General features: G+C 39.7%; 1 protein-coding gene across 1 annotated transcript; it reads left to right on the top strand.

The window, feature by feature from the left end:
* Window positions 1-575: 575 nt before the first annotated feature.
* On the top strand, window positions 576-20,024 carry anapc7 (anaphase promoting complex subunit 7). Its single transcript, XM_088336934.1, has 10 exons — window positions 576-830; window positions 2,776-2,962; window positions 6,271-6,390; window positions 9,888-9,999; window positions 10,068-10,221; window positions 14,002-14,144; window positions 14,510-14,627; window positions 16,555-16,976; window positions 17,055-17,205; window positions 19,526-20,024. Exons 1-10 carry the CDS (start codon window positions 730-732, stop codon window positions 19,713-19,715), a joined length of 1,698 nt encoding a protein of 565 aa, XP_088193060.1. The 5' UTR covers window positions 576-729; the 3' UTR covers window positions 19,716-20,024.
* The last annotated feature ends 6,571 nt before the right edge of the window (window positions 20,025-26,595 follow it).

The following is a 26,595-nucleotide window of genomic DNA, read 5'->3' on the forward strand; positions in this document are numbered from 1 at the left end:
AACAAAAGAAACTAAATATGAATAAAATGACTCAATTTTGTGCAGGCTTGGGGAGTAACGGAATACACGGAAGGGCAAAAGGGATGTTGGCAAGCTGTTTGGATTTATTTTCATTTTGTTTCTGTCGCATTTCATGTTAGTTTTGCCGGAGATCAAAGCCAGGAGAGAAAGCTTACCACGTGTTGTGAATCAACATTTTATTCATATTTAGTTTCTTTTGTCTTTTATGAGCATATTTGGTATCGGAGTAATCCAAAAGTAATTGAAAGTAATCAAGTTAAAGTAACCCTACCCAACCCTGATTATTCTAATACAGAAGACGATACAATCAAAAATATACAAAAACGTTGTCAACTGACGTAATCTTTCTTTGTATGCAAGCTGTAGATCTGAGAAAGTGTTTTAAAAAGCTCATGTGATATGCATTAAAGAAATAAACACACGATACGAACAAAATAAAAGAATCGTAGAACAATAATTAAAAAACTATTCATTGATTTTACAATTAATATACGTATCGTATATTTGTTGTGACACAGAACAATGTACTTCTCATACTTCCGAGTGCACCCAAACTCACCATTTCACATTATGCGGAAGAGGGGTCATCGGGCGCCATTTTTGATACAACGAACAGAGCTAGCGAGCTAGCATTAGCTGTTTATAAACGGAAACTTTTCCGAAAAAACGTGTCTCTACCCCAACTACACTCTTCATCGAAAGCGAAAAATGAACGTAGTGGATCATGTGCGTGATATGGCCGCTGCTGGTCTTCACTCTAATGTGCGGATCATGAGCAGCTTGTTGCTGACGATGAGCAATAACAACTCGTAAGTATTTATATTCGGGGTTGGTCTATTTCTTCATATGCTGCATCAAAATATTTACGCTTTATGTCATTTAATGGGAATAATGCATAACACACCCGATCGCCTGCTTATCCTAAAAAATCGGCTATTAAAGTCACACCCGGCATTTACTGTTATGTATATATTACTGCGTCATATTATACACCATTTAAATATTAGCACTCAATAATTCACCACCTCTTTGTATTGAATAATATTAACAGTAATCCGATCCACTATCCACGTTTTATTATTGACAGATCCACCATGACTTATTGTCATCAAACCGTTATAATTTGTATCCCTCATCTCATTAGCTACACCGCTTATCCTCAGTAGGGTCGCGGGGGTGCTGGAGCCCATCCCAGCAATCGTCAGGCAGTGGGCAGGGGACACCCTGAACTGGTTGCCAGCCAATCGCAGGGCACACGGGGACAGACAACTCGCTCGCTCATTCACACCTAGGGACAATTTGGACCGGTCACTTCACCTGAAATGCATGTTTTTGGAATGTGGGAGGAAACCGGAGTGCCCGGAGGAAACCCACGCAAGCACGGGGAGAACATACAAACTCCGCACAGGAAGTCTGGAGCTGGATTTGAACCCACGCAGGAGGTTCCCAAGACATGAACTGTGCCGCACATGCGCTAACCACTGCTCCGCCGCGCTGCCCTAATTTGTGTCCATCCAGCAAAAAAAATCTGTAGTATAAGTTAATTGTTACCAGGTAAAGTAACTATTTCCGTTACCTTAAAATGTCGTATGTCAAGAATTTGAAATGTATCTAGCATTACCACCCTAAACACACACAAATTGAAAACTCTTGCAAACACACTACCTCATACGAACGTCAAATGGTACTCATGTCTATGTTTCTTGCACAATGTTGACTGCAGTTTACTGCTCACCTTGCACAATGTTGACTATTTTTTTTGCACTATGTCGACTATTTTTGCACCAAATGCATATTGCACAAATCCTTACGATACCAAACTGTATGTAACATCCTACATTTCTTTGTGTAAATATTGTGTAAATTATAACTATAACCTTATCCTCCTTGTTTTATAACCTTATCTTCTCCGTTCCTTATCTTCTTGGTTTCTTTACCTCATTGTGAATGTGTGAGACTGGAGTGTCATGCCCAATTTCGTTGTCACAATATGTTAACCCATTTTGTAACAATGACAATAAAGGTATATACTATTCTGTTCTATTCTAATTGAGATGGAAATTGTTAGGGAAAAAAACTATAATATAAATTTAGCGTTTACCAAATTGTTCGGATTAGTTATCTGACTCCATTTACCAATCACAAACTTTATTCTCCTAACAATGCATGCTTGTTTTCTTAATTTTAGGGAAACATATTGACAAGAGACAGGCTTTTCCACTCGGGGGCAGATTTATTTTCTTAATTTATTATTAAGGGAATTCCATCGAATTTTGCCGAATTATTATCGAATTAGTCTAATTAGTCTTGCTTGTGGTAAGCTTTCTCTCCTGGCTTTGATCTCTTTGATCTCCGGCAAAACGAACATAAAATGCGTCAGAAACAAAATGAAAATAAATCCAAACAGCTTGCCAACATCATTTTTGCCGTTCCATGGATTCCGTTACTCCCCACGCCTGCACAAAATTTAGTCATTTTATTCATATTTAGTTTCTTTTGTTTTTTATTAGCATATTTGGTATTGGAGTAATCCAAAAGTAATTGAAAGTAATTCAGTGAAAGTAACCCTACCCAACCCTGCCCATGATATATTTCCAGAACCATTCCACAGGCGACTCAAGTGGTCTTAAGGGGCTACTTGGTGCTTGCGGGCACCAGAATATAAAGAACATGATCACAATATTCCAAATTTCAGAAAATCCTACACTTTTTCCCCCATTTGCATTTCAACCCTATTTTGTGTCTGTCCCCAAGGGAGCTCTTCTCACCTGCTCAAAAGTACCAGCTTCTGGTTTACCACGCCGACGCCATCTTCCACGATAAAGAGTATCGCAATGCCGCCTGTAAATACAGCATGGCATTGCAACAGAAGAAGGTGATCAGCAAAACATCCAAAGTTCGTACTTCAGCTGGCGGGGCGGCCGCAAACCTTCAGGCACAGGTATGATCATCAAAAATATTTGAAGACAATAAATAGTCAGCGGGTGTATTAGCAAATAATATTTGTGATGTTAACACGAATTAAATAAATATTCCCCCTTGCTCTTCCCAACCTGACACTGAACATTTAGCCCAAAGCACAACAAAAGGTGAGTTGCTGTGCCTTGGAACCCCAAATCAGTCGAGAGGCCTGACAGCTTACACTGGTTTACCCCCTCTGCATCATCTTTGATAACGTACAGTGACCGCTATGATGATAAGTGATTTGTGGTTTCCTTCCTCGTCATGTCAAGAATCAAGGTTGTGCAAAGTCAGAGAAAGAAAGGTCAATTCAAGTCCTTTTTATTTGTATAGCCCTTAATCACAAAGAGTCTCAAAGGGCTGCACAGGTTATTGCACAGACTATTATTATTTCAGGCTATTATTACACCATCCCCTGATCTGAAACCAAAATGAGGGCAAGGAAAAACTCAAAACCTCAACATGAGGAAAATGAAGAAACCTTGAGAAGGATGACCAGGCTGCAATGGATATTGCAATAACAAATAATACACAGATATTGTCAACAAAAAATATAGGTTATTCATATGTTATAGAATAGAAGTGTGTATTAAGCTTAGATTTAAACATTTCCACTGAGGTGGCAGATCGAATCTCAGGGGGAAGAGCATTCCACAGCACCAAGGCCCCCAATGGAAAACACTGTCTGATTTCTTCTTGGCTCTTGGGATCACTAGTAGACCGGCGTTTTCAGAGCGAAGGCTTTGGACCGGAACAATGGGGGGGGAAATCAAATCTGAAAGATATGAGGGAGCAAGTCCACGTATGATTTTGTATAATACCAACAGAACCTTAAAATCACATCTTAAGCTAACAGGGAGCCAATGCAGGTTAGCTCAAATTGGGGTCATGTGATCAAACTGTCTTGTCTTAGTTAAAAGCCTGGCTGCAGCATTTTGTACCAGCTGGAGGTTCTTGATTTTGGACTTTGGGGGACCGGAGAGTAGGGCATTACAGTAATCTAGACGGGAACTAACAAATGAATTATAATTTCCGACTCATCCGACTGAGACAGCATGGGACAAATTTTAGGAATGTTGCGAAGATCGAAGAAAGCTGTTCTAGTAATTTTCTTCACGAGTGTTTGAAAGGCTAGATCCGGGTCAAATAGGACACCTAAATTTTTAACTGAGTCACTCTGTGTGATGTGACATTTGTCAATGTTCACAGCAGTTTTTGAGAATAAGTCACGGCATTTAGATGGACCAATACCTAAAATTTCGGTCTTTTCAGAGTTAAGGCGCAAGAAGTTGAGTGACATCCATTCTTCTATCTCAGTGAGGCAGGCCTCCAAATTTCCACAATTTAGTGTGGCAGATTCCCCCAACGGAAGATAGGAACATCTGAAATACAATGAGGGTTTGTACAGGTGCTTGAAATCCTTGAAAACTTGAAAATAAATGTGTTATCGAGGTCAGGAAAATGCTTGAATTTTGGGTGGAATAAGAATAAAAAATGTAAATTAAATTAATAAAAGCAAAAGATCAGCAGTGTCTAAGATTGAAAGATTGAATGCACTCGGTTTCGGATCAATCAATATCATGAAAATGCGTTCAAGTTATGCTCTTTTTTCTGCTTTTCTCACATACAGTACTTTATTTTTTTGTCTTCTGTATTAAAATCAATTATCACCCAATATCTATAGAGCTCAAATAACAATAACCTTTGACACTGTGGACCATAATATCTTACTAGACCGGTTGGAAAAATGTTCAGATCCTACCTGTCAGATAGGACGCAGTGTGTTAAATATGGTGAAATGACATCTGAGCCCTTTAGTGTTACCTGTGGTGTTCCGCAGGGTTCAGTACTTACCCCCCTTCTTTTCAGCATTTACATGCTTCCATGAGGTGATATTCGAAAGTATAAGATCAGTTTTCATTGCTACGCAGATGACACTCAACTCTATCTTCCGATGGAGGAATCTGCCACACTAAATTGTGGAAATTTGGAGGCCTGCCTCACTGAGATAAAAGAATGGATGTCACTCAATTTCTTGCGCCTCAAGTCTTAAAAGGTTTCTTCATTTTCCTCATGTTGAGGTTTTTGAGTTTTTCCTTGCCCTCATGTAGGGTTTAGATCAGGGGATGGTGTGGTAATAGTCTGTAGCTTGCAATAATCTGTGCAGCCCTTTGAGACTCTTTGTGATTAAGCGCTATACAAATAAACAAGACTTGACTTGACATTGCGCATGCATTGTTGAGGCAGAAATCATGTCAGTTTATAGCAGCCCATTGGCACAAAAAGATCTTGGCTCATGGATAGGAACAGCTCTAAACAGCAAAATGTATATGCTAGCTGCAAGATGGCGACTTTATTTTAGTCATCAAAGTTAAAAACAACCAAAGTGAAGTTATTTTGATCAGCGCTGTATTTTTATTTTTTTTTTAGGTGCTGGAAATATTGAAAAATTGGCTTTGAAAGTGCTTGAATTTGTAGTTTAAAAAGGTGTACAAACCCTGTGCAAGACTCAATTCTACATAGTTCATATCTTATTCCATGTTTATGAAAAGTAGCTCTAAATATTTGTCTATATCAGGGGTGTCAAACTCATTTTAACTCTGGGGCCACACGATAGAGCAAACATTCTGTCGGGGGCCGGACTAGTAGATTAAAGAGAAAGAAAAAGAGAGATAAAGAAATAAGAGGAAGAGGGAGGGAAAAGGAGGGCGGGACAAAGCAAGAGAGGGAGGGAGTGTGAGAAACAAAAGATAAAAAGTTGTGAGAGAGGGGGAAAAGAAAGGGAGAGGAAGAAAGAAATCCAAAGAGAAATAGAAAGACAGAAGGAGAGAAAAGAGAAAAGAAAGCAAGAAGGGTATGAAGAGAGAGAGAGAGAGAAAAGGAAAAAAGGAAGTTAGAGCAAAAGAGGTTAAAAGACACAGAGAAAGAAAGAGACAAAGAGCAACAAAGGAAGAGAAAAAGAGAGACACAGAGAGTGAAAGAGACAGAGACAGAGTGGGAGAAAAGGGCTGGAAGAGAAAGAGAGAGAGAGAAATAAATAAATACAAGTACAGTGTCTTTGTTTGAGGCACCTGGCTTTGGCAACATCAAGTTAACATGTTTCAACCTGCAGCTCGGTTTTTCTCTTGCGCTTCACTGAGTGTTGTCTCGCGGGCCGGATTCAATCCCTTAGCGGGCCTGATCTGGTCCGCGGGCCGCCTGTTTGACACCTGTGGTCTATATTATCCGAGTATTTGTCACTGGTAGTAGCGAACCTCCCCACTGAGTTGAATTATCATTGTTTTTCAGAGTCTCCCTTCAGAGATCGAAGTGAAGTACAAGATAGCTGAGTGTTATACTATTTTGAAACTGGATAAAGATGCCATCGCAGTGCTTGATGGGATTCCGTCTCGACAGAGGACCCCGAAGGTAAGATTAACAGGATTGGGTAGGGTTACTTTAACTGGATTACTTTCAATTACTTTTGGATGACTCCAATACCAAATATGCTAATAAAAGACAAAAGAAACTCAATATGAATAAAATGATGACTCACAACACGTGGTCAGCTTTCTCTCCTGGCTTTGATCTCTTTGATCGCCGGCAAAACGAACATCAAATGCGACAGAAACAAAATGAAAATAAATCCAAACAGCCTTTTGATGTTCCATGTATTCCGTTACTCCCCAAGCCTGCACAAAATTTAGTCATTTTATTCATATTTAGTTTCTTTTGTCTTTTATTAGCATATTTGGTATTGGAGTCATCCAAAAGTATTTGAAAGTAATCCAGTTAAAGTAACCCTACCCAACCCTGAACATAAGCATAAGAGGTACCATAAGACAGGAAACAGAGCCCTTAAAATGGAAGACAAACCTTTTGCTCTTTGAGTTTAAAAATACTACAATAACTTCCATCGATTAGGACGAGCTGCGGCTAAGAAGTCGCATGCAGTTCTTTAGCACAAGAGATTAACTCCCCGGCGTTTTTCCAAAAATCTTTTCAAGTGGAAAAAGATAGATAGATAGATAGATAGATAGATACTTTATTCATCCCCGTAGGGCAATTCACACTTCCAGCAGTATCCTTGTGTTGTTTATTAACAGATGAACAGGATGGCCTCGGGGTGCTGTGTTGTATTTTAGCAACAGCGGAGTGGATGATGTCACACGCTACGCCAAAAGTTCGACGTCCCTGATGGAAATCTTTGTGCCCAGGGTTACACCACCTCGTGTTCACGTAGATAGCGAGTCCACCTCCTCTCCGCTTCCCGGAGGCTTTAGTGTCTCTGTCTGTCCTAACAGCGCTGAAGCCGGGTAGCTCCATGTTAGCGTCCGGGATGCTAGACGTGAGCCACGTTTTCGTAAAACACAGCAAACTGCACTCCCTGTACGCTTTGATGTTTTTCATCAGCACAGCCAGTTCGTCGGTCTTATTTGGTATAAAGTTCACATTTACCATGATTACGGACGGTACCGAAGACTTATAACGCCGCTAGCCGCTTAGCCTTAGCTCCGGCACTGCATCCACGATGGAGTGGGGAAATCTACTTTTGTTTTAATATATTTTCTGAGGGAGGACAAATATGACACACTTTCAGCGTTTTCCAATTCTGGCGCAGTGGTTAGCGCGTGTGCAGCTCACTCCTGAGGTCATGAGATCGAACCTCCTGTGTGGAGTTTGCATGTTCTCCCCGTGCTTGCGTGGGTTTTCTTCCGGCACTCGGGTTTCCTCCCGCATTCCGAAAACAGGCATGTCAGGTTAATTGGCCGGTCAAAATTGTCCCTAGGTGTGAATGAGCAAGTAAATTGTCTGTCTCTATGTGCCCTGCGATAGCTGGGATGGGCTCCAGCACCCCCGCGACCCTACTGAGGATAAGCGGTGCAGATAATGGATGGATGGATGTTTCTTTTGGAATCCTGAACATACACGTGTACAAAACATATAAAAAGAAATGATGGGTCCCGGGGACTCACATGCTCAAAAATCTATGGGTCCCAACAGAGATCTATGGCTCCCCAAAATTTAGTGTGCTCCATGCCCTGACAAACTGTCGTATTTTCCCTTATAAAATACAAAAAAAACGTTTTTTTTTCAAACATGTTTTTTTATGTAGTTTAACATGTTATGTTCTACATGTGTTTCCTTATATCATATATATTGTTAATGAACATTTTGTTGTGAGACACTGAGTTGCTCGACATGAATGAGGTTTATTATAAAAAAAATTAAAAAAAATGAAGTCGCTTGGACGTTCACTGTAGAAGGAAAAAAATACATGCAAATAGAATGAAGTAGAATAATACATTTTCTTATTACAATTATGAATTCATTTTCTCCATGAAATTATTGTTGGTAAAATACTTATTAAAAGGGATCACCACAAACCTGTCTTTTTACATTTTCTCCTTTTATACTTCCTTTTTTTCTTAACTTCTTTATACAACGGGGCGGCAGTGGCTCAGGAGGTAGAGTTTTGGGATCAAGAGATCGCAGTTCGAATCCCGGCTCCTCCGTGTTGCATGTCGAAGTGTCCTTGGGTAAGACACTGAACCCCTAATGCCCCCAATAAGCAGGTTAGGGCCTTACATGGCTGCACGGCCGCTATTTGGGAAGTCTTGACTTGAAAAGCGCTATATAAATGCAGATCATTTCATCACAACATCATCATTCGTAATATAATGCATCAAAGCAAGTGAGCCGTTTGAGAGCCGGCTTTCTTCAATGAGTTGAGCCTAAAAATCCGGTTCTCTAAAAAGAAACGGACTTTCACTACACAACTCGAACTGGAGATCGGCGTGCAGACGAAAACTCGAACCGCGAGGCCAAAACAACAATGGCGGATCTGCCTGACGAAAAGATTGGAGTGCGGTAAATCTTTGTTAAAAAATGATTATGACAATTTGGTCTCCAAAAAGTTACGTCCCGGGGACGCACGTTGATTTGAGACGATGCGTCCCCAGTAAAAATAATGCGTCTAGGACGCAGGGACGCGGGCAAACGAGAACACTGACACTATATGGCCCAATGTCATTGGCATCTGATTATAAAAAAATAAATTAAAAAAATAGAATAGAATAGAAGCCTAGATGGTAGTGTGCCCGCTTTGAGACTGGGAGGTCGCTGGTTCGCGCCTCGACCGAGACATACCTAATTGGTATAATGGCGGCGCCCTCTGGCTGCGGCTGCATCGACTCGCTACAACGGGTCCGGTGTATCGACATTTCGTTCTGTGTACATTGTTACAAAGAATGACAATACAAAGGAAATTATTATTATTATTATTATTATATGCCTTTATTGTCATTGTTACAACATGGGATATGCTGTGACAACGAAATTGGACGACTCCAGTTCCACATTTACAGTGAGGATAAGGAAACAAAGAGATAAAGGAACAAAGAACTAACTGTCTTTGTTGTAAGTAGGCTTTGTTTTCCTTCGGAGGGTGAGGGGGGGGGGGGTTGGGGTGAGGGGGGTGAGGGACAAACAGAATTGGTGGATACAACCGGAATGTTTGATGTTTGATCTTACATTACACATAGTCCAGTGTTTTTCCCGAATTGCTCAGTCCATATATTGAATGGATTTGGGAGTACAGTCCATAAACATGCCCGATTAAAGTCGCCGTCGACTAAATATGCATTTATTTAGCGCTTTTCAAGTCAATGACTTCCCAAAGCGCTTTACAATGTGCTCCACATTTCCCAATAGCGGCCTTGCAGCCATGTAAGGCGCTAACCTGCTTATTGGGGGTATTAGGGGTTCAGTGTCTTACCCAGGGACACTTCGACATGTAACACGGGCGAGCCGGGATTCGAACTGAGACGAGCGCTCTACCTCCTGGGCTACTGCCGCCATGGGTACAGATGAAGATTTTGTGCGTCTTCTAGTAACTTTTTCTCCTGCGTTTCCCTCCGACTCAGATCAATATGATGCTAGCCAACCTGTACAGGAAAGCAGGCCAGGAACGCTCGGCAGTGACGAGCTACAAAGAAGTCCTGCGGCAGTGCCCCCTCGCCTTAGATGCAATCATCGGTAGGCGAGACCGCAACGCTTTTACAAAAACCTTGTGTGGTGAAAATCTCCGCTTTTGCCTCCCCCAGGCCTTTTGTCCTTATCGGTTAAAGGGGCAGAAGTTGCATCCATGACCATTGATGTCATCCAGAGCGTCCCCAATTTGGATTGGCTTTCCGTGTGGATCAAGGCGTACGCCTTCATCTATGCGGGTGATAATCAAAGGGCCATCAACACGATTTGGTAAGGAAACATTGTTTTTTGTATTAGATACAGCTAGCACAGAACTGAAATTGTTTACATATACAGTGAAGAAAATAAGTATTTGGCTATTTCTCTTACTTAGAAATCATGGCAGAGTCTGTAGGTGCATGTCCCCTGTGAGAGAGATAAACTAAAAAGAAAAATCCAGAGATTCCAATGCATGATTTTTTTAAGTTTATCAGTGTTCATTTGACTTCTGAAAAGTGATGAGTCCCCCGGACTCGCATGCTCAAAAATCTATGGGTCCCAACAGAGATCTATGGCTCCCCAACATTTAGTGTTATCGAGGTTGAAATTGTAAATCGGTGACAAATATAGAATAAAAATCTATATGTTCATTCAGTTTTAATCATCAAATTATTAATTCATTTTCTGCGTCAAATTATTGTTGGTAATATACCGATTAAAGGGATCACCACAAACCTGTCTTTTTTTCATTTTCTCCTTTTATACTTCCTTTTTTTTCTTAACTTCTTTATACAATATCATCATTCGTAATATAATGCATCAAAGCAAGTGAACCGTTTGAGAGCCGGCTCTCTTGAATGAGTTGAGCCGAAAAAGCCGGTTCTCTAAAAAGAGACGGACTTTTCACCTCGAGATCGGCGTGCAGACGAAAACTCGAACCGCGAGACCAAAACAACATCTGCCGGATCTGCCTGACGAAATGTTTGGAGTGCGGTAAATCTTTGTTTAAAAAAAAAAAAAAAACTAATCCGGTAATTATGACAATTTTGTGTCAAAAAAGTTGCGTCCCAGGGACGCACGTTGATTTGAGACTATGCGTCCCCAGCAAAAATGATGCGTCTAGGACGCAGGGACGTGGGCAAACCAGAGCACTGATTTATTTGTGATACAGCTGCAAATAAGTATTTGAACACCTGTATATCATCTAGAATTCTGACCCTGAAAGATCTGTTAATCCGCCCATTAGAAGTCCACCTGCACTCCATGTATCATCCTGAATCAGATGCACCTGTTTGAGGTCCTTAGCTGCATTAAGACACCTGTCCACCCCATAGAATCAGTAAGACTTTAACTTGTAACATGGCGAAGACCAAAGAGCTGTCCAAAGACACCAGAGACAAAATTGTACACCTCCACAAGGCTGGAAAGGGCTACGGAGCAATTGCCAAGCAGTTTGGTGAAAAAAGGTCCACTGTTGGAGCAATCATTCGAAAATGGAAGAAGCTAAACATGACGGTCTATCTCAATCGGAGTGGAGCCCCATGCAAGATATCACCTCGTGGGGTCTCAATGATTCTAAGAAAGGTGAAGAATTGGCCCGGAACTACACGACAGGAGTTGGTCAATGACCTAAAAAGAGCTGGGACCATGAAATCATGCATGGCACAAAAGGTTCCCCTGCCTAAACCAGCACATGTAAAGGCCCGTCTTAAGTTTGCATATGACCATTTGGAGGATACAAAGAAGTCATGGGAGATAGTTTTGTGGTCAGATGAGACCAATACAACTTTTGGGTCATAATTCTACGAAGCTTGTTTGGAGGAAGAAGAATGAAGATTCCGAAGAACAACATGTCTAATGTGAAACATGGGGGTGGTAGCATCTTGCTTTGGGGGTGTTTTTCTGCACATGGGATAGAAAGAACGGCCCTGCCCATTCTCTGTTTGGCAGCCCTGATGACATCTTTGTTTCAATAGCATACAAAAAGATGTTTAGCGATCTAACTCCTTAGCTAGGTCACCCTCATGTTTGTCTGCTTTGTTTCAATTGACATCGTTTTTCCGGAACTCATTGCTAGTGTCACAAAAAAAGAGAAGATAAAAAAAAACTTGCAGCGTAATATGAGCAAGCAAGTGGGATAAGGTGTCTGATGGTGGAAAGCACATGCGCACTGATAGTGGTGGTGAGCGTTCTTGAGCGGTCTCTAGTGGTAGCCTCTGGGAATGCTCGTAACTTGGATTCTCTGACTTACGTCGAGCAAGATATTTGTTACAATTAAATCTTATATCTGAACCCTCATGTATACAAAGGATACGACTGTAATTTATTTGAAGGTTTATCAACTTTTAATTCAATTTAATTTTCAATGTCTTGGATGTATTGAACATACAAGGAATGGAAATTTCATTTCACACTCTCACATGCGTAGACATTGAAAAGAGTAAAGTGTAGATGCACAGAATATTTCTAACCTAACATATTCAATTGACCTGTTTCCTAATACTGAAGTAAAACAACTTATCTATCCGACATGACATACAGTAAAATGTTCCAAGCAGCAGCAATACTGGCAGCATTATAGATAAAGGTAAAATATAAAAGGTAAAAGATAAAATAGGTAAAATGTAAATGCAATCAGGAGGTATGTTCAAGTTTATGTGCAATCAAGAGTGTGCATTTCTCTTCTCGTTTGGTGTAGAGAGTGTTCAGTATTCTTACTGCCTGGTGGATGAAGCTGTTAGTGAGTCAAGTAGTGCGGGAGATGAGGACAGGGGGCTGAGTAGACATTGTGCAGGATGGGTTATATGCAGTGTTCCCGCTAAGCTGCGGCCGTGCGCAATTGCGCGCTGCTTGCACATTCTCAGCGCACAAGAAAATCTAGCCAGCGCACAAAAAATGAGGGCTCAAAATGACTCATTAAGAAGCGACTTAAGTCAAAGTTACAGTGCATGAAGGTAAAAATACACGGGTTCCCCCGACGTTGTGTCCTAAATGCGGTATTTTGAAATCGAGTCGAAGTAGAACGAGGTTGAGTAAAGTAGAGTTTGTCGAGAACCGGCTTCTTCGGCTCGGCTCACTAAAAGGAACCGGCTCTTTCGGGTCCTAAACGGCTCTTCAGGTTGTTTTTGCTTATTTAATCCCAACATGACCAAATATTAAGTAAAAGTATGCACAAAATGACTTAAAGGAAGGGGGGAATAGAAACAAAAAGGAAAAAAATGCCAAAATGAAAAAGTAGTGAAAAGCTGGGAAAAAAGAAACAAAAGGAAGAGAAAAAAAGATGGAAAAATTTAGAAAAAAAGCCAGAAAAGAAAGAAATGTAGGAAAAAAGTAAATAGTGAACAAAAAGAAAAAAGTAACAGTTTGGAAAAAATAAACACAATGAGATTTTTTTTAAAGGAATTTTTAAAAAAAGTAGAAAAAAACACGGAAAAAATAAGAAAAAGTTTGTATTGCATTTAAATAATTTCCAATGATATCAAGTGAATCTTGTTGCCAACGTTGTACCTCCACAAAAAATGTGATTAAGTACAGTTCTGTATCTTACAACCGACTAAATAAGCCCCCCAAAATGTTAATATTATGCGACAAAATATGTCAGGAAATAAAAAGAAATGGATATCTTGTGAAAGAATTGTAAGAACAAATGACGTTTGTAGGCCGTACAACCTTTGCAATAGTACATGAGTCAATTCATTCAAAAGAGAAAAATCATTTTGCATTGCCGGAAACTCAGCAAAATGTCTCTTGATGTCAAGTTTTGGACATGTTTGATAATTAATTATCTTGCCACACTTGGGATTATGGTTTCTCACTGTTGTTTCAAGCGTTGCTCACCGACTTTGTGTGAACGCTCAGACCCGTAAGGAAAATTACAGGGAACATTGGTCAAGAGTGTTCATTTCTCTCCTCATCTGGTGTACAGAGAGTTCAGTATTCTTACTGCCTGGTGGATGAAGCTGTTCGTGAGTCTAGTAGTGCGGGAACTGAGGCCTCTGTATCTCTTCCCAAGGGGCATGGGGTTGATTATACATTGTGCATGACAGGTTATAGAGTTTGTCCTTTTTCCAGTTCTCTGGAGAAGAAGTCTCTGTTGCGGGACAACGTGGACCTTCTGGTGAGCCTGGCCGACGTTTACTTCAGGGCTGGCGACACCAAGAATGCCATCCTCAAATTTGAACAAGCCCAAATGCTGGACCCGTATCTCATCAAAGGTAGTTCATTGAAAATTATTGTTTTGTTCAAAAGTGATTAAAAATTGTAAAAGCGGAGATGACTAATAAAATCATGGTGTTTTTCTTTGGCTGTAGTTTATTGTGAAAGGTCTGGAGTTGCATGAGGGTTAAACCATTCACAGTTAATGTTGATAATATTTAATTTTTTTTTTTACTCATGAAAGTTTTAGCTGGATGATTTAAAATATATTTTCATTCTAATCCTGGTTGCACCCAACTAAAATCTGCGCTAACAATGAAGACATGGGGGTGGTAGCATCATGCTTGCCATTTAAAGCTACCATTTGTTCAAATTCCAAACCTCTCATATAAAAAATCGTCCTTGCACTGACACATTCCGACAGGCATGGACGTGTACGGCTATCTGTGGGCGCGAGAAGGCCATCTTGAGGATGTCGAGGTCCTGGGCGGGCGATTGTTTAATATATCCGACCAGCATGCGGAACCCTGGGTCATTTCGGGGTGAGTACTACTTTGAGAAGTAAATCATATTTGCTCTCACATGTAACAACATACTCTCACACGTGCACGACTTTACTGTCATACAGAAACAGCCATACTCATGCACAAACACTACTATTCTCTCATACGTACATTGTTCTCTCTCATGCCTTCTACTATATTCTCATACAAACTACTATACTCCCACACATGCTATTATGCTCTCACACAAATGCTACTAAACTCCCTCACACATATAGCTATACACTCAAACACACACTATTATACACTCACACACACTACTATGCTGTCACACACGTGCCACTATACTCTCTCACATTTACAATTATATTCTCTCACACATACTTTTTTCCTCTCTCACAAATACCACTGTACTCTTACACACACACACACACACACACTACTAAACTCTCACTCATGCCGATATACTCTCACACACACATTATGATACACTCTCACACATACTCCTATACATTCATACACACTCATATACTCGCTCACTCACAAAACTATTTTCTTATGCAGACACTATATTTTCACGCATACTGATATACTCTCATACAAATTACGATACTCTCACACATAGTCCTACACACTCATACACACACTTTTATATTCTGTCAAACATTACTATATTCTGATACACTACTATGCTGTCACACACATGCTACTTTACTCTCTCACATATACTACTATATTCTTTTACACATACTACTATATTCTGTCACACATACCACTATACTCTGATACACACACGACTAAACTCACCCATACCTATATACTCATACACACCTTACTATACTCTCTCACCATTGTTTCTATACACTTATTTACACACTATTATGCTCTCACACACACTACAATATTCTCATATATGCGCACTACTATGCTAAATATATTACCCTTTCTCATAAACAGACTACTATGCTGTCACACATGGCCACTATACTCTCACACATACCACTATACTTCACACATAACCTAAATCTTACCCATACTGCTATACTCTCATACATACATTACGATACTCTCACACATATTCCTATACACTCATACACACACTATTATACCGTGTCAAAATTATTACTATATTCTCATACACACACTACTATGCTGTCACACACATGCCACTATACTCTCTCTCGTGTACTACTATATTCTCTCACACAACTACTATACTCCATCACGGATACCACTATACTCTCATTCACACACTACTCAACTCTCTCACACATACTGTTTTACTCTCATACACCATCCATCCATCCATTGTCTTCCGCTTATCCTGGGTGTGGTCGCGGGGGCTTTTACTCTCCCACTCACATTACTATATTCTCATATACACACACTACTACACTCTGTCAACATATTACTATATTCTCATACACACACTACTATGCTGTCTAACACACTCTACTATGCTCTCTCATACAGTACTATACTCTCATACACACACTACTATACTCTCTTACACACATTACTATACTCTCTCTCTAAGTACGATACTCTCATACACACACACTCCTCTGCTGTCTTACACACATTACTATACTCTCACATGTATTACTATACACTCATACACATACTATTATACTCTCATTCACTGGTGTGTGAGAAAGAGTAATAGTGCATGAGAGTCTATAGTAATATATCAATGTGAGTTTGTTGTGTGTGAATGGGAGTATAGTGGTGTGTGTGTGAGAGTATAGTAGTATGTGTGTGAAAGCATTGTAATGTGGTTATGAAAGTATGGTAAGTAATATGTGTGAGCGAGTATAGTCCTGTTTTTACAAAGGTATGACTGTGTCTGTATGAGAGTATAGTGGTGCAGGTGTGAGAGTATGATGTTAAATGTCTGTATGATTACTCTCATATCTGAGATCCTCTATAAGAATCTGGAATCACCACTGCTTTCTCCTTCTATTAGTTGTCACAGCTTCTACAGCAAGCGCTACTCGCGAGCTCTGTACCTGGGAGCCAAAGCCATTCAGTTGAACAGCAACAGCGTTCAGGCTCTCCTCCTCAAGGGGGCGGCCTTGAGAAACATGGGCCGGGTCCAGGAAGCCATCATCCACTTCCGAGAGGCGATGCGATTGGCGCCCTGCCGCCTCGACTGCTACGAAGGCCTGATCGACTGTTACCTGGCGTCCAACGGGATCAGAGAAGCAATGGGGATGGCTAATAACATCTACAAAACACTGGGGGCCAACGCCCAGACATTGACTATTCTGGCCACCGTGTGCCTGGAGGACCCCGTGACGCAGGAAAAAGCCAAAACCTTGCTGGACAGAGCGCTGGCCCAGAGACCCGACTACACCAAGGCTGTGGTCAAGAAGGCGGAACTTCTCAGTAGGGAACACTTGGCAAACCTTTGTTCCTGTGACACATCAATAATGTCCTTTCATCAATATTCTTTTATTTGTGCAGGCCGGGAACAGAAACACGAAGAAGGGATCGCGCTGCTTCGGAACGCCCTGGCCAATCAGAGCGATTGTCTGCTGCATAGGATGCTGGGTGATTTCCTGGTGGCCGTCAACGACTACCAGGAGGCCATGGACCAGTACAGCATTGCACTCAGGTAAGGATTCATGCTCAACTTGATATAGTCAAGTCATGTGATTTGTGACGCCCTTAATCACGAAAGGTCTCAAAGGACTGCACAGACCACAGACTATTGCAAACTGTAGACTATTATGACACCGTCCCCTAATCTAAAACCGACATGAGAAGCCTAAGAAGTACTAAGAAGCCTAGACAATGCTGACTACTTAAAGGGTTAGTCCAGTATACAGTATGTCACAAAAGTGAGTACACCCCTCACATTTCTGCAGAGATTCCTTTATAATATTTGAAAAACACTGAAGAAACATCGCTTTGACACAATGAAAATAAGTCTGTGTAATGTTTTATAGCAGTGTAAATTTATTTTAACCCTCAAAAAACTCAAAATATACCCATCAATAAATGAAGCCTTTGCAACAAAAGTGAGTACACCCTAGCGTGAAAGTTCCTGAAGTCTATTGCCGGAGTACTTCCAGTCTGAACTCTCGCTGATATTTTTAAAACTCTGGTGGGTCTTGGCCACTGTACTGCAGCTCAACTTCAGGGTGTTGGCTAGCATCTTGTAGCCTTATGCATTGTTACAATTAATTGTTTAAGGTTCCCCGAGAGTTCTCTGCCATGGTGTGCCATCTTGGGAGGTTTAGTGACCAGTATGTACAGAGTGTACTATAGATCATACACACCTGCTCCCTGTTCATACCTGAGACCTTGTAAGGGTAACACGTTGCATGGTTTTTGGAGGGAAAATGACAAGCAGTGCTTTGTTTGGACATATAGGGGTGTACTCACTTTTGTTGCCAGGGGTTTTGTTATTGATGGGTTTATTTTGAGTTTTTTTTTGTCAAGAAAAAGAAATGTACTCTGCTATATAAGTGATACATGGACTTCTTTTCATTGTGTCAAAACAATGTTTCTCCTTTGTTGTCCTGTTCAACATTATAATGAAATCTCTGCAGAAATGTGAGGAGTGTACTCGAGTACTTTTTATATAGGACACAGTTTTTACTACAGTTTACAGTCAAGGTGTCACACCTACGGACCCCGTTTTGGCTGTAAATCACTAAAGAATCCTTTATATGGAAGCTCAAGAAACTATGTTCATTGTTGAGATGCTTTATGATGAAAAGCCACGGAACAACACCTAAAGGCTCTGGCAATTGATGAATTAATGTTCTGATAAGATCTAATATATCAGTCTGCTTCCCTTAAACAAGCAACTACACATTTTTAATGCTATCTCTTTTCTACCACAGACTAAAATATTAATATTATCAGCGGTATCTCAGGAGTTAGCAGAGCTGCCGCTGTTTACTCTGCTTTAACGCACTGGCACTGGTTTTTGTTACTCACAGGGGCTTTAATTTTAAATGTTATGATTTTTCATAGATTGATTCCTACAGTAGGAAAAAACTAAATATTGATTCATTCACATTTCCATGTAAGTTGTATAAAAAAGTACAACGATCGTCCTTAAAATGAGGACAACGTGAGGATTAAAGGTGGTTTCCATGACTTTGAAATATTCTCCAGGCTGACGCCATCTACTGGCTGAAATCCTCATTACAGCTCTTTGCGCGTGCAAGTATGTGCAATTCTTAATACGGTATTTGAAACGGTCCTTTTCTTACTTTTCCAAATTTCGTCCTAGAATAAACAAAAACCTTAAGCACATGCGTTCACTCTCCCCCCCCTCATCCCCCTGCCCTCCTTCCCCTAGCCTAATGCGCTATGTGGCGGTAACACCGATGATAAAGTAAGATAAAAACAGATAGGTGCGGTAGAAAAAAAAATTGACTCTTTGAACTAAGTTGGGCATCGTAAATGTTAAGTAGGCTTAAACGTATTAACTCAAGGTGTGTATTTCTAATCAGTTTGATGTTCCTTTTGGCATCTCTTAGTCTTCCTGTCTTTGTTTAAAGGTGTTTCCAGGGGGGTGGTCATTGGTCTTTCGTCTCAACTTACCAGTACTTTTCCATGTCTTGTGATTCCAATAAAACACAGAGGCAGACGGGGGGGGAGTCTCAGAGGGTGTGTCCAGCGAGCAGAGAGCGAGTAAATTGACCGCTCCTCCCCCTCCCCTCCAGCTGCAGTTGTAAAAAAACTAAACAAGTCTTTGCCTGAATTTCCTTCTACCGTTAGCCAAGTTATAGCTCTCACACACGTTAACACATACTTAATAGAATTCATTTAAAATTTTAAACATTTTTAGGACGCCTCATACTGCGTACCACACCTTTTGAACAAGCACATTATTATTATTTCTTTTTAAATGTTCAAATAGTGTGCAATCAAATCTAAGGTTGACACGTATCTCCCTCACGTCCCCTCCTCCCCAGTCTGGACCCCAACGACCAGAAGTCCTTAGAAGGCATGCAGAAGATGGAGAAGGAGGAGAGTCCCACGGACGCCACGGTGGAGCTGGACGGAGAAGACATGGAAGGCAGCGGAGAAGACGGAGACTTGGAAGGAAGCGACAGCGAGGCCGCGCAATGGGCGGACCAGGAGCAATGGTTTGGGATGCAGTAGGCCCAAACCCAGAAAAACCATGGACTCGAACGCACCGCCTTGTAGTGCTCCGGAGTGATGAAACGGGATCACTTGATTGGAGTCCGGATGGGGTTCAGAAACTTGACCCGGGGGCCCAGGTTTGGACACCTATCCCATTTTATTTCATTGATCAATAAATATACATGCAGATATTTATGTTATATTTCTTTTGAAACACTTAAGTCTCATCAAATTGGATCACAATGAAAGCCAAATCGTATATTAGGTCCCTGTGATAAGTACTTCATTTTATATTTAGTTTTGAAGTATTCCTGTACAAATTTTTTTTTTAAAACTGTTTTTAGTATTTTTGAAATCAGTTCTGTAGTGTTTTTGTGGTTTTGTTTTGTATTTCTGTAGTTGTATTTTTTCTTGTATTTCCATAGTGGAATTTTTGTTGCACAGTATATATCCGTAGTATTTTTAGACGTTTTATTTTTGTTTTTCAGTATTCGTTTTGTATTTTGTAGTATTTCCATTGTATAATATTTGTAATATCTGTAGTATTTCTGTATTACCGGAAATAAAAATACTACAAAATACTGGTACAGTAACACTAACGTACATATACTACAACAGAAATATTACCCTGAAAATACTACAAAAATAAAACTACAGTAATAGTCCTAAAATACCAAAGAAATAAAACAAAATTATTACTGTGGAAATACTACACTTCTACAGAAATACTCCTAAAATACTACTAAAGAAGTATTACAACAGAAATACTAAGAAACAAAAACTCCAGTAAAACTATGAAAAATACGACAGAAATAATATAAAAATAATACTACAGAAGTACTACAAAAATATTAAAGATATACAACAAAAATCCCACTATGGAAATACTATAAACATGCTACATAAATACTAAGAAGATATTACTATGGAGATATTATGAAAAAACTTCTGCAGAAATACTCCAAAAATACTACTACAAAAGTATTACTACAGAAATACTAAAAAAACAACAACTCCAGTAAAACCAGAAAAACTATGAAAATACAAAAATACCACAGAAACACTATATACAAATAAAACTACAGTAGTACTACAAAAAATACTACAAAAATATTAAAGAAATGCAACAAAAATCCCACTATGGAAATACTACAAACATGCTACATAAATACTAAGAAAATATTACTATGGAGAAAACTTCTGCAGAAATACTACAAAAATACGACGAAACATACTAAGAAACAAAAACTCCAGTAAAACCAGAAAAACCTTGATAATAATACAAAAATACCTTAAAAATGAACCTACAGTAGTACTACAAAAAATACTCCAAAAATATTAAAGATATACAAAAATCCCTCTATGGAAATACTATAAACATGCTACACAAATACTAAGAAGATATTTCTATGGAAATACGATTAAAAAACTGCAGAAATACTACAGATCTGCTACAAAAATCTGACACCACAAATACAAAATAAATACTAAATATAAACACGGTAGTACCACAAAACCAAATATCGAATGATGTCTTTAAAACAGGGTCCTAATATTTTACATGTAAATGACTGCATATATATCGACTCATCAATGGGAAAAAAATTGGATTGGTGTCCAAACCTGGGTCCCCGGGCCACATTTTGGAACCCGATGCGGCCCGACTCCAAACAGTAGCCCATTATTGATTAACACGATGGAAAACGATTTTATGCTTAGTGTGCAAAAACAAATTTGACGCTGAAATGGAGTTCCAAAAAATATGCGTTAGCGTTGAGCTTTCGTGCTGCTGCTCACTGGCAGCTAGAAAGAAAAGTCGATCCCATTACCGATCAAGATTCGGTCTTCGTTTTGAGCTCGTTTGTATCACAGTGTTACGTCGGAACGCGCAATGTCAACGTTTTTGAAATGTTGACATTGTTTTGTAAATATTTTTAACCAAACGTTTACTTTCAATAAAGGTTGTTGTGGATTTAATTTGACATACGTGAGAGAGAGAGAGAGAGAGAGAGAGAGAGAGAGAGAGAGAGAGAGAGAGAGAGAGAGAGGAGAGAGAGAGAGAGAGAGAGAGAGAGAGAGAGAGAGAGAGAGAGAGAGAGAGAGAGAGAGAGAGAGAGAGAGAGAGAGAGAGAGAGAGAGAGAGAGAGAGAGAAGATGGAGAGAGAGAGAGAGAAGATGGATGCGAGAGAGAGAGAAGATGGATGCGAGAGAGAGAGAGGAGAGAGGAGAGAGAGATGGATGCGAGAGAGAGAAGATGGATGCGAGAGAGAGAGAGAGAGAGAAGATGGATGCGAGAGAGAGAAGATGGATGCGAGAGAGAGAAGATGGATGCGAGAGAGAGAGAGAGAAGATGGATGCGAGAGAGGAGAGCTCGATCGATCGATCGATCGATCGATCGTCTTGGGATCAAGAGATCGCAGGTTCGATTCCCGGCTCCTCCGTGTTACATGTCGAAGTGTCCTTGGGTAAGACACTGAACTTCTACTACCCCCAATAATAATAATTATTATTATAATAATTATAATAATAATAATAATTATAATAATAATAATAATAGTAGTAGAAGTTCAGTGTCTTACCCAAGGACACTTCGACATGTAAAGCAGGTTAGCGCCTTACATGGCTGCACGGCCGCTATTGTGAAATGTGAAGCACACTGTAAAGCGCTTTGGGAAGTCTTGACTTGAAAAGCGCTATAGAAATGCAGATCATTTCATTTCATATGACGGTGTTTGAAATCGCTAAGCTTTTTAGAAAGGAGTGAGAAATTTGCCAAATGTCCTGTACTTAAGAATGTCCCTCCAATCGACATAATTAGGTACGGTGAGGGTATCATTTTATCGATACATTGCCTTGGATGTTTTAATTATATTCAAAACTTCATGTTATCAGATTCCATTATGGTACATGGTATAAATTGGTACGTTCGAGAACCGTCCAGAAGGGGGCGCCGTCGTTCCTTCCATTCCAAAGGTCCGAGTTACTTGTAAGTCAATTTTGTGTGTTTATTTGCTCTTTCTCCTTATCTCTCTCTCTCTCTCTCTCTCTCGCATCCATCTTCTCTCTCTCTCTCTCTCTCTCTCGCATCCATCTTCTCTCTCTCTCTCTCTCTCTCTCTCTCGCATGCATCTTCTCTCTCTCTCTCTCTCTCTCTCTCTCGCATCCATCTTCTCTCTCTCTCTCTCTCTCGCATCCATCTTCTCTCTCTCTCTCTCTCTCTCTCTCGCATCCATCTTCTCTCTCTCTCTCTCTCTCTCGCATCCATCTTCTCTCTCTCTCTCTCGCATCCATCTCTCTCTCTCTCTCGCATCGATCTTCTCTCTCTCTCTCTCTCGCATCCATCTTCTCTCTCTCTCTCTCTCTCTCTCTCGCATCCATCTTCTCTCTCTCTCTCTCGCATCCATCTTCTCTCTCTCTCTCTCTCTCTCTCTCGCATCCATCTTCTCTCTCTCTCTCTCTCTCACATCCATCTTCTCTCTCTCTCTTGCATCCATCTTCTCTCTCTCTCTCTTTCGCATCCATCTTCTCTCTCTCTCTCTCGCATCCATCTTCTCTCTCTCTCTCTGTCTCTCTCTCTCTCTCGCATCCATATTCTCTCTCTCTCTCTCGCATCCATATTCTCTCTCTCTCGCATCCATCTTCTCTCTCTCTCTCTCGCATCCATCCTCTCTCTCTCTCTCTCTCTCTCGCATCCATCCTCTCTCTCTCTCTCTCTCGCATCCATCTTCTCTCTCTCTCTCTCATCCATCTTCTCTCTCTCTCTCTCTCTCTCTCTCTCGCATCCATCTTCTCTCTCTCTCTCTCTCTCTCGCATCCATCTTCTCTCTCTCTCTCTCTCTCTCGCATCCATCTTCTCTCTCTCTCTCTCTCTCTCGCATCCATCTTCTCTCTCTCTCTGTCTCTCTCTCTCGCATCCATCTTCTCTCTCTCGCTCTCTCTCTCTCTCTCGCATCCATCTTCTCTTTCTCTCTTTATTGGAAAGTCCTAATGTTTGCGTCATGTTAGTCCTCCAACAGAAACAATATCATTTTGAACCATTTTGGAAAAAGAACCTGGGGCCACCAGGGAGCGCCAAAGAGCCGCATGCAGCTCCGTAGCTTGTTACCGACCCCCGGTCTAATGTGCAAAGCCGTCATGTGGTGGAGTATGATTTCGGTTTCTTGGAGATTCATACACGGAGACATGAAAAACTCACGAGATGGAATTTTATTGACCTGAATCTAAAGTTCATGTGACAAATTCGACAACCGGACCAAAAACAGAAGCAAAAAAAAAAGACTTCCTTGCTGATGTTCCTGTCGTACATTCACTACATCTGCTTTAATACTTTCCGTTCGTGATCTTCTCGTCATCGCATTTCCTTAGGAAAAACAAAACCGGTTTTAAGCGTATCTAACTTTTATCGGGCAAAAACTAGCAGTTTTTGACAATCTTTTTCACACAGGTAGTAGACATACACCCTGATTAACTCGTCTTGAGTTAACTCGTCTTGAGTTAATCCTGTATTTATTTTTTTTAAATATTCTTTTATTTAGGCATAAACTTAGAAGCAGTTTTTGACAATCTTTATCACACCGGTCGCAGACATACACCCATATTAACTCGTCTTGAGTTAACTCGTCTTGAGTTAATCTTGTATTTATATCTTTTTAATATTCTTTTATGTAGGCATAAACTTAGAAGCAGTTTTTGACAATTTTTATCACACAGGTCGCAGACATACACCCAGATTAACTCGTCTTGAGTTAACTCGTCTTGAGTTAATCTTGTATTTATATCTTTTTAATATTCTTTTATTTAGGCATAAACTTAGAAGCAGTTTTTGACAATCTTTTACACACAGGTCGCAGACATACACCCATATTAACTCGTCTTGAGTTAACTCGTCTTGAGTTAATCTTGTATTTATATCTTTTTAATATTCTTTTATGTAGGCATAAACTTAGAAGCAGTTTTTGACAATTTTTATCACACAGGTCGCAGACATACACCCAGATTAACTCGTCTTGAGTTAACTCGTCTTGAGTTAATCTTGTATTTATATCTTTTTAATATTCTTTTATTTAGGCATAAACTTAGAAGCAGTTTTTGACAATCTTTTTCACACAGGTAGCAGACATACACCCATATTAACTCGTCTTGAGTTAACTCGTCTTGAGTTAATCTTGTATTTATATCTTTTTAATATTCTTTTATTTAGGCATAAACTTAGAAGCAGTTTTTGTCCATCGTTATCACACAGGTCGCAGACATACCTCCATATTAACTCGCCTTGAGTTAACTCGTCTTGAGTTAATCTTGTATTTATATCTTTTTAATATTCTTTTATTTAGGCATAAACTTAGAAGCAGTTTTTGACAATCTTTTTCACACAGGTAGCAGACATACACCCAGATTAACTCGCCTTGAGTTAACTCGTCCTGGGTTAATCTTGTATTTATATCTTTTTAATATGATTTTATGTAGGCATAAATTTAGAGGCAGTTTTTGACAATCTTTATCACACAGGTCGCAGACATACACCCAGATTAACTCGTCTTGAGTTAACTCGTCTTGAGTTAATCTTGTATTTATATCTTTTTAATATTCTTTTATGTAGGCATAAACTTAGAAGCAGTTTTTGACAATTTTTATCACACAGGTCGCAGACATACACCCAGATTAACTCGTCTTGAGTTAACTCGTCTTGAGTTAATCTTGTATTTATATCTTTTTAATATTCTTTTATTTAGGCATAAACTTAGAAGCAGTTTTTGACAATCTTTTTCACACAGGTAGCAGACATACACCCATATTAACTCGTCTTGAGTTAACTCGTCTTGAGTTAATCTTGTATTTATATCTTTTTAATATTCTTTTATTTAGGCATAAACTTAGAAGCAGTTTTTGTCCATCGTTATCACACAGGTCGCAGACATACCTCCATATTAACTCGCCTTGAGTTAACTCGTCTTGAGTTAATCTTGTATTTATATCTTTTTAATATTCTTTTATTTAGGCATAAACTTAGAAGCAGTTTTTGACAATCTTTTTCACACAGGTAGCAGACATACACCCAGATTAACTCGCCTTGAGTTAACTCGTCCTGGGTTAATCTTGTATTTATATCTTTTTAATATGATTTTATGTAGGCATAAATTTAGAGGCAGTTTTTGACAATCTTTATCACACAGGTCGCAGACATACACCCAGATTAACTCGCTTTGAGTTAACTCGTCGAGTTAATCTTGTATTTATATCTTTTTAATATTCTTTTATGTAGGCATAAACTTAGAAGCGGTTTTTGACAATCTTTATCACACAGGTCGCAGACATACACTCAGATTAACTCGTCTTGAGTTAACTCGTCTTGAGTTAATCTTGTATTAATATCTTTTTAATATTCTTTTATTTAGGCATAAACTTAGAAGCAGTTTTTGACAATCTTTATCACACCAGTCGCAGACATACACCCATATTAACTCGTCTTGAGTTAACTCGTCTTGAGTTAATCTTGTATTAATATCTTTTTAATATTATTTTATTCAGGCATAAACTTAGAAGCAGTTTTTGACAATCTTTTTCACACAGGTGGCAGACATACACCCAGATTAACTCGCCTTGAGTTAACTTGTCGAGTTAATCCTGTATTTATATCTTTTTAATATTCTTTTATGTAGGCATAAACTTAGAAGCAGTTTTAGACAATCTATCACACAGGTCGCAGACAAACACCCAGATTAACTCGCCTTGAGTTAACTCGTCTTGGGTTAATCTTGTATTTATATCTTTTTAATATTATTTTATGTAGGCATAAACTTAGAAGCAGTTTTTGACAATCTTTATCACACAGGTCGCAGACATACACCCTGATTAACTCGTCTTGAGTTAACTCGTCTTGAGTTAACTCGTCTTGAGT

Source organism: Urocampus carinirostris, chromosome 5, assembly GCF_059441175.1.
Source record: "Urocampus carinirostris isolate Australia breed hairy pipefish chromosome 5, RoL_Ucar_1.0, whole genome shotgun sequence".
NCBI classification, from domain to species: Eukaryota; Metazoa; Chordata; class Actinopteri; order Syngnathiformes; family Syngnathidae; genus Urocampus; species Urocampus carinirostris.